At 42.9% G+C, this 13,840-nt stretch overlaps 1 protein-coding gene across 7 annotated transcripts in view; it reads right to left on the bottom strand.

Annotated features, from left to right (window-relative positions):
• The window catches only part of LOC122556119 (TRAF2 and NCK-interacting protein kinase-like), a 264,784-nt gene that overhangs the window by 49,493 nt on the left and 201,451 nt on the right, over positions 1-13,840 (bottom strand). For 2 of the 7 annotated variants that reach the window (XM_087993377.1, XM_087993378.1), the window contains exons 14-17: positions 13,709-13,795; positions 11,442-11,633; positions 8,881-9,285; positions 660-824 (exon numbers count right to left, since the gene is read on the bottom strand). In XM_087993377.1, the coding sequence (XP_087849503.1) occupies positions 660-824; positions 8,881-9,285; positions 11,442-11,633; positions 13,709-13,795 (849 nt within the window). The remainder of the gene's footprint in view (positions 1-659; positions 825-8,880; positions 9,286-11,441; positions 11,634-13,708; positions 13,796-13,840) is intronic. The other 5 variants (XM_043702584.2, XM_043702585.2, XM_043702586.2 and 2 more) reach the window with 3 other exon arrangements.

The following is a 13,840-nucleotide window of genomic DNA, read 5'->3' as shown; positions in this document are numbered from 1 at the left end:
GAGACCAATTTGGGCTGGCCTAGAGTTCTGTCGTTCTGAAACTGACTTGGCACAAGCAGAGGAACAGGGATAGCAGCACAAGAGAAAGTGTAAGTGTATGAGAATTTCCCAAACCCAGAGATTCTCACCATTAGGCATAATTATCCAGGAGCCTCCCACAAACTGTGAAATTACAAAGGGATTCATTTGTCTGAACATGAGGAACTGTTTCTATTTATGGGGCAGGGGTAAATAGAATGCACAGTGGGAAGATATCAAAATTCCCTGGCCATAATGGTCATTAATAAATCCAATTGGAAATTCACGAGAAAAGTTCTTTACCCAGACATTAGTGAGAAGCACACCATACCTTGGTGAGGTACAGACAAAAACAGCACGAATGTATCTGAGGAGAGGCTGAATAAATACATGAAGGAGAAAGGAAGAGAAGGGTATGTTGACAAGGGGAGATGAGGTATGACAGGAAGAGGCTGGTAAGGAGTATGGATGCCAGCAGATGACCATGTAGGGCTGAATGGTTTCTTCCGCTGTTGTAAAATTCTACGTAAGGTTGTGAAGCAGGCATAGCATCTTCAGGAAGCATTAGCAATCCAGAGTATTTCAAGCAGTCCTCCATGCACGCAACAGGTGAGGATTGTAGGAACTATTGACTTTGCTACCTGAGGCTCTACAGGTCTATGCATTGGTGGGGTTCGTGCAGCCTGCACTGCACTGCTGCTAAATGATTCAGAGCGAGGCGGCATGCTTGGATCAGACATCCTGTTTCCCATCTTATGTGGCATTGCCGGCGAGCTCTGGCGGTTTAACTTGGAGCGTTCCTCCACCTAGAACCAAGGAAGGGTGAGGAGAGGGTGGATGGTGAGAGGAAAGAAAAGCAGTGTTAGCAACATCAAAGTAACACCTTCTAAAACGTGTGTTGCAAATCTCTCTCAACATTCACCATAACATAGAGCAGAATATAACATATCCATATGGTGCCATGGCAAACAGACCATTCAGAGGTCTGTGAATTTATTCCCATATTTCTTGGATTGAACACTTTCTCTGCAATTGACCTAAGACAACACATTCCGAATTCATCAGAAGGAGATAGACTGAAACAGAAAGTGAATTTTGGAAGATAAAATCAAATCAGTAAATAAAATGCTGAGAATTGACAAACACTGTACTTACAGATTCAAAATGAAAGCTTTCCCATATTCTTAAATCTCAAGGGGTCTCACCAGCTGAGATTTCAAGGATCTGAGACAGTTGGAATAGTGCTTTGTTAAAAGTCTAGGTCTCAGATTGGGTCAAAATTTTAAAGATTTGAAATATTCTGCTTCTGGTTAAAAAGAATTGTATTGCATGTATCAGGGCCACACAGTTAGAGTCCTTTTGCATTCAAAGCAGATGAATAACAGAAACCAAAATATAGCACACCCAAAGCACACCACAGTTGATTAATTTCTGGTACAGGCTTATCTGAAGCTGATAGTAATTAGTCAGACTGCACTGCCTCTTGCAATATTTTTGGTATATTTGCAGTCATGTGATATAATTACACATTGAATAGAAATAAAATGAAGATTTCAAAGGAACTTAGAGACTTTCAGTGGCAGTACTAGTTACTAAATCCTAATCACTTCAGGCAAGCATTCCCAGACATTGGAAATCCAATTATGGAGAGATCAGGAAGTCCATCAGATCCACAACCCTCAGCAGCCCAAGAGAAAATAGGAGTAGCCAAGATAGGTTTAAAGGTCAGAGCTGCATCAGGCGACAAAACGTATTGTCTTCAATGTTCCAAATCGATAAAAATCCAAGGGAAATCTTTTTCAAAACATGAAGTTCTTACTTCTAAGAAGTGCAGGTTGGTTTCTGAATGAGGCCTTTCAGGCTAAGCTTGGAAGTCCAACAAATTGAGAATCAATCCCTGACCCCTCTCACTGAGAGTTCGAGGTATTTAGCCATTTGTCTTGGGTGGATGCGAGATTCAAGTTGAAATGTTTGGCAGACAGTCTTTGATTTACAGCTTAGCCTCTGCAGCACACCAGAGACCTCTCTATTCTTAGGATCTTCCACAAGTCACAGCTGAAGAAAGCCACATTTCATCTTCACACTTGGAAAGGAAGATCAGGAATTTTCCCTTACCACAATAGAGCTGGTCACCTAAACATGCCCTATTGTCACCTTAAATCCCAGCAACATTAAGATTTTACCTGGTCTTAAGCCATTCAATTATCTTTAATCTTTTCCAATTTATTCATTTACAGGATGTGGGCAGCAATGGCAAAAGCAGCATGTATTATTTTCTCCTAATTGCCCAAGGGAAAATAGTGGTGAGCTTTTTTCTTGAACCGAGGTTCTTGGTGAGGAGTAGATACACCCTCTATGCCATTAGGGAAGCAGTTCTGGGATTTGACCCAGTGACACTGAAGGATTGGCGATATATTTCCAAGCTAACATGTCCAGTGGCTTGGAGGGGAACTTGCAGGCAGTGGTGTTCCCATATACCTGCGACCCTCGAACTTCTAGATGGCAGAAATCATGTGTTTGGAAGTTCTTGATGGAAAAGTCTTTGCAAGTGGCTGCAGTGCATCCTGTGGATGAGAGCCACTGCTTCCACTGTGCACTGATGGAGGAGAGAATGAATGCTTAAAGTGGTGAATGGGTACTGATCATTTGAGATACTTTGTCTTGGATGTTGTTGAGTTTCTTGAGTATTTTTAGAGCTGCACCCATCAAGGCATATGAAGATTATTCCATCATACTCCTGAGCTGTGCCTGGTGGATGGTGGACAGGGACTGGGGAATCAGCTGATGAGTCATTCTTAAGCAGAATACTCAGCCTCAAACTTGTTCACTCGAATGACAGTATTTATGTAGCTGGTGAAATTACGTTCAATATTATTTACCAGTATGTTAACAGTGGAGAAACTGATAATCCCATTTAATGTTAAGGAAAGGGTTGTGAGACTCTCTCTTTTATTAGGTAAGGTCATTGTCTCACACTTTGTGCACATGAACGATAGAAGCCATTTATCAGCCCAAGCCTGAACGTTGTTCAGGTTTTGCTGCATTGAAGCCACTGTTGCTTCAACATCTGGGGGAAATCTGAACGATACTGAATGCTGTACAATTGTCAGTGAATATCCCTACTTCTCCCCTAATGTCATTCCTGAAGAAGCTACACATGGTTGGGATAGAATACCACTCATAAGAACCTATGCAGTGAATCTCTGAGGCAAAGATGTTTGGTCTCCAACAACCCACCTCCCTTTGGGTTAGATTTGACTTCAACCAGTGGAGAGATTTCTTCCTGATTCCAATCGACTCTAGTTTTGCTAGGAGTCCTTGATGCTGCACATTGTCAAATGCTGTCTTAACGCTGAAGGCAGTCATTCTCATGTCACCTCTGAAATTTTAGCAGATGCTTGAACAAAGAGGTCAGGAACCTAACGGCCCTGATGAAACCCAAACAGGGCTGGGTTTTTGCTAAATAAATGCCTCATGTCATTGACACCTTCCATCACTTTGCTGATAATCAAGGGTAATGAATTATGGGATGGCAATTTCTCAGATTGGATTTGTCCTGCATTTTATGAACAGGACACACCCGAACAATTTTCTACGTTGCTGGGTAGATGCCAGTACTGTCACTGTAATGGAATAACTTGGCTAGGAGCACAGCTAATCCTGGAGCACTAATCTTCAGTACTACTGCAGGCCTGTAGCCCATAGCCTTTTCAGTGTCCAGTGCCTTTAACTACCTCTTGGGACCATGTGGAGTTTAGACTGGCATCTCTGATTTGGGGAATGCAGGAGGTGACAGAGATTGGTCATTCACTCAGCCATTTTCAATAATTCCAGGATTAGTGTTTAATATGAAAAATCTAGCAAGGGGAAGTCAGTACAAAGTGGGTGAGTTTAAGTTCCCATAGTTTCTGCTCTTGCAGGAGCTGACATGACTTTTTATAGGTCTGGAAGTATTCAGGATAAGGAAGCAACAGAATACAGCTGCCATTCAGTTCAGGCCAATCGCGTTTTCAGTTTCTTATTGACATTGCACACTGTCAAATGTTTTGAAAGAACAATTTCGGAAAATGTCTCAAGTCGATTTGTAATGGTCACTACATTCTTACATGTTCCTTTAGTAAATGGGAAAGCTCACTGGGAATACCATAATCTCCAATAAATCCAGGGTTCCAAGGATCTTGAACCCTTTGTTTAAACATTAATTTTTGCCATGTTGTCATTTGCTCAGTGCTTGCTGCCCTTCAGAAGGTGCTGGTGGGAGTTAACCAAGTACACTCTGTGTGGTGAAGGTACAACCACAGTGCTGACATATGGCAAGTATGATGATTTTGACACAGTGACCATAAAGGAATGGGTGATAAAAGTCCCACTCAGGATGGTATGTGATTTGAGAGAGGATTTCAGCAGTAAAATTGTTTCCACACCCCATGTTGCTATTGTCCCAAAGCAGAGTGAAGCTGGATGTTTGGAAGGTGCATCTAAAGAAACAAGACCCCTCCTCCCTCTTCAGTTTCATGTTCTTTTGTAGCCTACTGGTTTTGACTCTGGCATGATTCTAATCATTATTTCACAATTTACCTCCCTCACTGCTCAAACTGAACACAAAGTGCATGGAAGTACATACATTAAAAACAAAAAGGGCAGCCACTGACCTATTTAAAATATATTGCAAAAGACCAATGATAACTAGTTTATCGTGTGACCATTTTTCTAACTATTCATTCTTAAACCTAAATCTGGCCAAGCCCTCCCCATCTCCCTCAAACCGTCTCCCTGAAAATCTCCCAAAGATCCCTGCACTCCCCCAGTTTTGACTTCTTGCCCTTTCCTGCTATTAGCTGCTCCATCATTGATGGCCATCCTTTCAGTTAACTGTGCCTTTCCTAAGCTTCTTCACCTCTCTCTCCTCCTTTAACTTGCTTTCTTCTCGGTGAGGTTAAACCACTTCTTTGGCTAAACATCAGATTAATTTTATCTGCGAAATGCCTTGAGACATTTTACTAGATTGTAGCTTCAATAAAAAAATGAAAATTTGCTGCTGATGCCAATTGGTTCACAATGGATGAAGCTTTGAGAATCACTTCCAGATCCTAATGCAATTAGGCATTCAGCTACTTCCTGCGAGCCCCATGAACCTCGTACCTCAAGTATAGCTCATCATTCTCAACTTAGCCTTGACAATGATGAGGGGAACTGGCATTAGTACAACAATAAACTGCGCAATGTACAAAAATGCTGTCAGAAATATGTCTACATTGAAAAGTCTGAAGATTAGTAGACCAGGACAAGAACTGCAGCAACTTGGGGAAGGCATTTATCACTCATATTAATTGAAAGCATATGAAAGAGGAAGGGATTGAGAGGGTAATGAAGTAGCCACTCAAATTGTCACTGGATTAGTGGAGTGAATGTAGATCCACTAACTGTATATAAGAATAGCCCATTGAGCCCTCTTCACCAGCCAAATAGATCATTGATGATCTTTTACCTCAATGCTATTTTCCTATACCTATATCCCTTGATGTCATTAGTGTCCAGAAATCTATTGACTTCTGTCTTGAACCTGCTGAATGATTGACCTTCTTCAGCCCTGTGGGACAGAGAATTCCAAAGATTCACCACACTCTGAGTGAAGAAATACTCCACACTCTTAAAATGGCCAAGACTACACCTCCAGGTAGATGCGACAGATCTCTCTCGCTTCTATTCAAACCAGAGCAGAGAAGTTCTCACTGGCATCCGGGGGCAATATTTATCCCAAAAACATCAGTGAAACAAGAACCTGGTTATTTTCCTCATTTGTGCAAGTTTGGTTTACCTAGATGATCTGTTGCATTTCCCCACTCCACAGCAATGCCTATCTCCAAGAAATGTCTTATTAGCTGTCAAGTGCTTTGGGACGTGAAAGCTACTATAAAAATGCAAGCTTGGCCTTTATCGTCCTCTTAAGTAGAAAAAGTAGTAAATAACGATGCAGTCTATTCAGCAGGTAATGTATCATTAGTTGGCACTGGGCCTTACAACCATGTCTCTGGTTCAATTCCTGCTGTGGCTTGAGTTAGCTAAGTCTGCCAGGACCAGTATTGTTTTTAATAAAACTGATCTCAGAGCCTTGGTCTTAAGAAGGGATAAGGAGAGGAGAATGCACAATTGTAATATCCAGTGACTTTGGCTGGAAAGATCAGCTAAGGGCCTTAGTTGATTACAAAGAGTGATGTAGTAAGAGTAACAACACATAATCTGTACTAGGTTGTGAGGACAATTGTTGTCCTTTAAACAGCTCCTGTTATTACTAGACAAGAAAGCCAAAAGGTGGGAAATCCGATTAGATTCTTAAAGGTATAATGCCAGATTGCAAATTTTGTTTGCTCAGTTCCATTGTCTACTAATTTTCAGATGCCATATTTCTGTTGAATACATCCACATGATATTTTGAAGCAATCGATAGGCGTTGTCTTGGACATCTACAATTTCTTGTTATTAAACATTTCCAGCAATGCTATCCCAACGTGTTGACTACAGAGCAGATGGATCAGTGCACAGGGGCTTCTTCTATGATCTTAAGAAATGTTTCCTCTCTTGAGAAATCTAGAGGAGATTTGTGTTTGACAGAGTTAATATAGCAAGTTCGGCAGGTTATTGATGTTCATTGATTAATAAATTGACCAAGTAGATATAAAGGGGGAAGCAGGTGGAGTTAGTATGTGGAAAGAGTTGTAAGATTGAGTAGTCGGGTACTTGTGGAGCAGCAGTAGTATCCCTTATTCTTGACTAGGAGGCCTGGGCACAAGTCCCACCTGCTCCAGAGAAGTTTACCATCTCTGAGTATGTTGGTTGGATAATATCTAAGATTGAACAGTGACAGCGTGCAGATTTCTGAGCCAGAAAGCCTGGGTTCAAGTCTCATGTGCTCTAAAGATACGTAATAACATCCCTGAGCAGGTCATTTTGAAAAAAAAATTGAGTGGTTAATAAACTCTATCAACAAAGAAAGGGGTCTTGGTTTGATATCTCACTGAATGACTTAGATTGAGATTGACAAAAGTCTTGCCAAAAGACGTCTAACGCAAATTTCAAGAGCACATATCCCCCAGTTAAACAAATACGATGGTCAGAATGTAAAGTAAGAGTCACCGTACTACTAGAGGGCCATAGGCTGCTCTCTCATTAGAGTGAGGTGACTGGAGATGAATTTAACATGAGGGTCAGCATACCTCAGGCAGGGTTTGAGAAGGTGGACCTTCTTGGTGACCCTAGGCAATATGGGAATTAAACCTATGCCGACTGAATCCCTTTACAATTCAAACCAGCCAGCCAGCCAACTGAGATGAGACAGACTCCACTCCAAACTAAGCTCCCCAAGCAAGTGAACTGGTGCTCAGAAGAGTGTAGGCCTGGAAAAGAGTGAAACAAGAACAAAAATTGCTGGGGAAACTCAGCAGGTCTGACGGCACTATTGGAGAGAAAGCAGCATTAACATTTTGGATCTAATGACTTCTTCAGAACCCCAGTTTTTCGGTTCTGAAGAAGTGTAACTAGACCTGAAAAGTTAACTATGATTTCTCTCCACCGATGCTGCCAGACCTGCTGAGCTTTTCCAGCAGTTTTGTTTTGTTTTGGATTTCCAGTACCTGCAGTCTCTGGACTGTTACAGGAACTGTGATGAAACCACTCAGGACACCCTTATGGAGATTAGTGCATTGACAATAAGGCACATTAATTTGGTGAACCAGACAGTGAACATTCACATGGACTGACAGACTGCAGACCCCTCCTTTGTCCAGCAATGTGAGACCTCTGGGGGCAGCATGGTGGAACTTTCAATTCACTGGCATCAGAAGCTGAACGGCACCATTTAGGAAATCCAGTAACCTGCATTTGCCTGAGACTACTCTCAGGGCAAGACAAAGAGAGAGGGAACCCTGGGTCGGTTTCTGGAGTTTGAGGGGAGGAACACCAATTTTCATGTGTTGGGCTGTCTGCTGATTGGAGGCTAACGTTATTTTCCCTCCATTTTTGATAATTGTCTGGCTCAATTTCCAATCTCAAAATTGGAGTGTGGCACAATCTGATTGTGAGGTCTTCAGTTTCTGGAGACAGCATTGAGCTGTCTGATTGTCCCTGTCTCTGGGGAGTACTATGCGGGGAAATGGGCGGCAATTTCTCTGAGGAGGACGGTGTAGGAGAACCCATGAGTGTGCTGTACTGGGCGTAGTAGCTGTGGGAATGGGCACAGCCTGGCAAGTGGTCGAGAGAGACAGAAAGAAGGCCTGAGGATGTATTGTGGTCCAGGGGTCGGAGGAGTGAGGGAAACTCAAAAGGGGTGTTGCGAATGGTGTGAAATTCGGCAGAGCCAGCGCGTGGGCGGTTAGACAGAGCAAAAGGGATGATGGAAGAGGGGTGGGGATCAGCAAGATTTGGGGCACTGGCCATCTTTTTCAAAAAGAGCACACAGGTGGGCTGAGGGACCATCAAATTATGTGAGGGCAATCTTTTGAGATCTGACAAGAAAGAGGCTGGGGAAGAACAAGACAGAAAGTCCTCAGGGGAATCTGGAGACAAGCTACAAGGAGATATCGAGGAGAGAGAACCATGGTGAGGAATTGGTGCAGGCGTGCTCTCTGTTTCATTGGATGTTCCTTCTTCAGAGATCTGTCTATCATAATCAGGGTTCACCCTTATCTCAGGAGTAATTGGAACTTTCTCTACCACCCCACCAGGTTTCATGGTGAATCTGTAATCTAGGGGCCTTGCAGTTTTATCTACTGGCTTCCTTTTCTTTTTCTTAATTACTCCACCATAACCAATTGTAAAGATGTATTCATCTGAACGCCCTCGTGGTTTTGCAGAGGTGGCCTTTACATGTTTCTTCACCATGACATTGCGTTCAAACTCAAAGGTTGCCTCCAGTGACGGTTGTTGCTGGGTCTGTGACCGTAACCGTGGTCGTGCCGGCCTGGCCTGGTCTGGGGTGGCTTTGTAGGCACGTGATTTCTTCTTGGTCTTTGCTTGGGCCTGGAGAGGGGACGTTCCTGCTGGACCTGCTTGATCCGAGTCCAGTACGGTCAGGGCTTGGCGTGAGCCTTTTCCATTGACGAGAGGAGAGGCGAGAAAACTGGGAATCACAAGGTGTTGTCCAGAACTGGGATGCGGGGCCAAATGGTGAGCGGGCTGCTGATTGGTGATGTCACTGAACGATGGCCACTTAGTGGCAGGCACTCCTTTGGGTGGGCGTCGAGGAGAATTACTGAGCGATCGCTTCTGTACCTGGGATTTGGATGACAGAATTATTTGTTCAAAAACAAAAAGCTCAAACCTACCTGGGATAGAAACCAGAGTGATATTAGAATGAGCATCCACATGTTTCAACGTTGGCCAGACAGAGCTGACCTCAGTAAAAAAGAGGGCTTATATAGTGTATAAGAAATATGTCTCTCCCAGCATTGGAGCAACAGGAGGCAATTCAATCCTCAATCCTGATTCCATGATCTATTTGGATCATGACTGATCTGTACCTCATTTATCAGCCTTGACTTCATAATCCGCTCTACCCTTTCCCAACAAAAAACAATCTCAGTCTTGAAATGTCCACATTCTGTAGCCACCATACTGATTGGTTCAAATACTGGTAGCCTGTGGGAGTGGGCCTGCAGCAGCCAGAAACTTGCCCACATTACAGTCCAAATCAATCAGAGCAAGTATACAGAGGCTGTATGTTGGACTCACATGGTTAAAAAACAGTTGAGGATGGTGGGTCATTCAGTCCCTCCAACATGTTCTACAATTCCATCAGATCATAGCTGCTCTGTACCTCAACTCCAAGTGATCATCCAGCCATTTCTGACTGAAATTCCCCACCCTTAGCAAAGACCCTCCATCCTTCCTGAATAGGCAAAGTGTACATTCAGATTAGTGGATTCACCCTTTGAAGAAATATCGTTCTCCTTCCCCAAATTCCAGGAAAGATGTCAAACACTCCAGGACAACTGGAGGTTGCATAAATTGAAGATTAAATGCAAGAGTAAATGGGCGTTAAAAATATGTAACATATTGGGGACAAAAAGCCTCTTTGAACTCTGAATATTTGAAATCAGGAAAATGCCCACTTAACTCTCACAGTCAAAATTATCCATAAGGATAAGAAAGTATCTTTTTTGCTTTCTGATTCGTGTGGACAGGTAGATGATTGACATGTGAAGCAACTAATGCTGGGAGGGTGGGGACTGTTGGTGGTCATGTGATCTTCAGGGTTATATTGAATTAGTTTTATATTGAATCCACAGGGGACAAGAATTCTGATAACTCTCTACAACATTCAGGCAATTGTAATAAAGTGCAAAGACATATTGACCTTCTCAATCAAAACACTTTGAGGACATTTTCTTTTCTTTCTCATTGCTACCTTTTCCTCATGGCGCCCGTGGGCTATTTAACAATGAGGATATCCCTGTCAATCCAGCAAAGGGTATGGGACGAAGATTAGAAGCAGAATCTCTGGTTAAATTTAATGCCCCAAATCCAAGGTGTTTAGCACAGTTTGAGTTCCCAAACACTGTGCCTACTGGTATCACCTGGAGCAGCCCAGACTGAATGACTGAGGGACCCACTGAATAAACTGCAGGAGGTTTCAATCCTTGAGTTGCAGGTGTGGAGTGGACACAGATTCCACCTCAGCCTAATAAGTAGGTCTACCACAGGCCTAGGAGGTCCTTTGTTGGTTGTGTGTACACATGTCTGCAAAAGCACAATGATGGGGAGATAAAAGAGAGAGAGAGGAGTTGGGGAAGAGAGGGAGAATAGAAGAATCAAGGGACATTTAAGATGTGGAGGGAGGAAGGAGAAGATAGAGGTCTGGAGTAAGGAAGGGGGTGGTGAGGAGGAAGAGTGAGGGGGTGGGGAGGAGAAGGAAGGAGGCAACAGGGTGAAAGAGAGAGGAAGAAGGAAAGAGAAAGGAAGGAGCAATAGAGAAAGAGAGAGAAAGCGAGAGAAAAAGCAAGAAAGAGAGGGAGAAAGAGAGAGAAAACAAAAGAAAGAGCAAGAGAGAGAAAGCAAGAGCGAGAAAAAGCGAGGGAGAGCAAGAGAGATATTGAAAGTGAGCAATCATTGGGGCAAAACATTCAGAGAAGGCAGTCAATGTTGACTAACTTCCCCAAAAGGATAGTCAAACATTGTCACACTGTGTAACACAGTCTAGTTGCTCCTGGTCTAATGCAGCATGTGATGTTGGATTGTATCTTTTATATTCAGCAACCATTACAGGGTCAAGTCTCTCCACAAGACTCTCTCAGCTAAGGAAATGAAAGGAACCAATTGGCTCACAGTTTAACAACCTAATCAACACCAATTCCCATTCTCTTCAATGGTAGCACAGACACAAAGTGACAGTGCAAATCAATCCAGGAGATAACAATTAGACTACCTACCTCCTTGGCCCAGGCTGGCTTCTCCGTTGGGTTCATACTGTCCTTGTAGTGATAAAGTGCCTTCTTCTCACCAGATCTTGGCTCCAGCTGTTGCTGCTGCTGGAGAGACACCAGATAAGCCCGTTCCTGCTGCAATTGTCGTTGTAGTCGTTCCGCCTGACGCTGTTCTTCCAGCTGCTTTCGCTTGTACTCCTTTCAGTCGGAGACCAAACAGAAGAGAGTGTATAAAACCTTCACCGTGTTTGGTAGTGACAACTGGTGGAAGGACTAATCCCACAATAATCAAGGTTAAGAATCATTCCACTCAGTGTGAGAATTTCATCTAATCTATTCGGAACTACATTCAAGCCCAGATCACATTTGCATTTGTCATTCCAACAAATACAGGTACAAACACATTTAGGGCCATATGAAATGAATTCTATTTTTTCCTATTCCTTTTGCAAACTGGCATTTAAATAGTCAGTTGAAATTTCTCAGGATGTTCATTAACTTGAACTAATGCAAGACAATGGCATGAAATCTCATTAAACTCAATAAAAGTTGCAATAATCCACATGCCTCTCAATTGGAGTTTGAAAGTATTATGGAGAACAAAATTAAGCCCTGGAGGGAATAATAGGATAAGGGTCTAGGATCATGAATGCGTACCCTGATCATCCAGTTCCAAATGTTAGTTCGGTTTGTCCTATATGCTGGGAGTGCTTTCTTGGCTTGTACTCAGGACGCAAGCACTTGGTTGCAAGACGACCTGGAATTTGGGGTACAACTCTGCTCTCCGCTAGTCAAGACTGTCTGCAGAGGAAGCAGCTACCATAAAGCAAATTGGCTCAAGCTGCCTCAGTTTATTAGGGTGGTTTAGAGGATGCCTTTGATGAACTGACAGGGAACAAGCTTAAGGAAGAGTTCCAGAGTTGAGATTCAAGACAGGCATGGTTCTACAGTTAATTAAAGTTTGGGGAGAAGGACATGACATAAGCCTATAGGATGCAACTTGGTATATCAGTTGGAGCTGGCTGGAGGGAGAGGAGACGGCTTGATTAAATATATATTCCTGCTTCTGATATGGCCATCCCCAATTGCCCTCAAAATGGTGGTGGTGAGTTGGTTCCTTTAACTGCTGTTGTATGATTTTGGGTTCTGAATGCACTGGGAGAGTCGAGGTAATGGGAAGTCGGTGCAAGATGATAAGCACCAGGGCTAGGATGCAGGGTCAGGGTGTGTACTGATGGAGTTAATGTCTGGTGAGGTTTGGGCGGCCAAACGAGGCAATGTCAATGTGGCTCAGGGTTTTAGTGAGGAGAGGTTGAGGTGAAGGGTGGAAATCAGGGTGGAAAAGGACAATCCTGATTACAAAATCCAAAAGGAATTAAGACTTAATATTTATTAATCCCTCACTCGGAGTAGAGTTTCAGAGAGTGCAAGCTGTTATGTTTGACCAGAATAGTCTCTCAGATCAGTGGCAAACTGCACAGTTCACTAAATGCATTGAAACTGTCCATATCTATTATAATGGGTTGATGAGTTTCTCACTCCTGTATATTGTTTCTCAGCTGTTACAGGTTAATAATTACATGCTCAAATTATAATGTTCTGGCAGAATGGAAGACAAAAGGAAATCCAAAGAATTCTCCATTGTCTAAACAGTCCACATGAAACTCTCCTTGGACAAGTATAGCACAGGGTTAGATTCAGAGCAAAACTCCCTCTACTCTTTTAAACTGAAAGCAAAGCAACCTCAATGGTGTCCACATCAAACATTCCCAGGATAGGAACAGCATAAAGCTCCCTCAAAACTGCCCCCATAAAACACTTCCAAGTTAAGTCCAACATGGATTCAGACACAGAGTAAAGCTTCCTTTATGCTTTCAAAATGAAAGTAAAGCTCCCTCGATATTGCCCTCATCAAACATTCACAGGACTGGAATGGAATGGAATTAGGAATGGAGGGAGGGAGGGAGGGAAAAAAAGAAGAGGAAGAGACAGCAGTCCTATTAAAATAGCCAGATATTTAGAAACAATGCAACACAGTTACTTGGAATGATCTAGTAGAATTAAATTCAACATTTCATTCCTGCTCTTTTATAACTCATCAAAGAAGCTAGTTGAGTTTATGATGGATCACTATAGGTTTGTAAACTTTTTCTCAGGCAAATATACAATGCACAATGAGGGAACAACATGAACAAGGGAGGAAATTGGAGGTGGAATTGTGAATAAGGGGCTAGGCAAGCTTTGGTTCCAGGTAAATAATATTGGTGCATTACCAGTAGGAGAGCCTGCTCCTGCAGAAGTTGTTGTTGCAAGATCTCTAACTGCCTCTGTTCTTCCTCTAACTGCCGCCTTATGTACTCCTGCAGACGTTGAGGAGAGAGATTTGGAGAGACAGAGAGGAAAGG

Source organism: Chiloscyllium plagiosum, unplaced genomic scaffold (assembly GCF_037043375.1).
Source record: "Chiloscyllium plagiosum isolate Xiang-an unplaced genomic scaffold, Cpla_swu_hap1 HiC_scaffold_13, whole genome shotgun sequence".
NCBI classification, from domain to species: domain Eukaryota; kingdom Metazoa; phylum Chordata; class Chondrichthyes; order Orectolobiformes; family Hemiscylliidae; genus Chiloscyllium; species Chiloscyllium plagiosum.
This window is presented reverse-complemented; position numbering and strand designations above follow the sequence as displayed.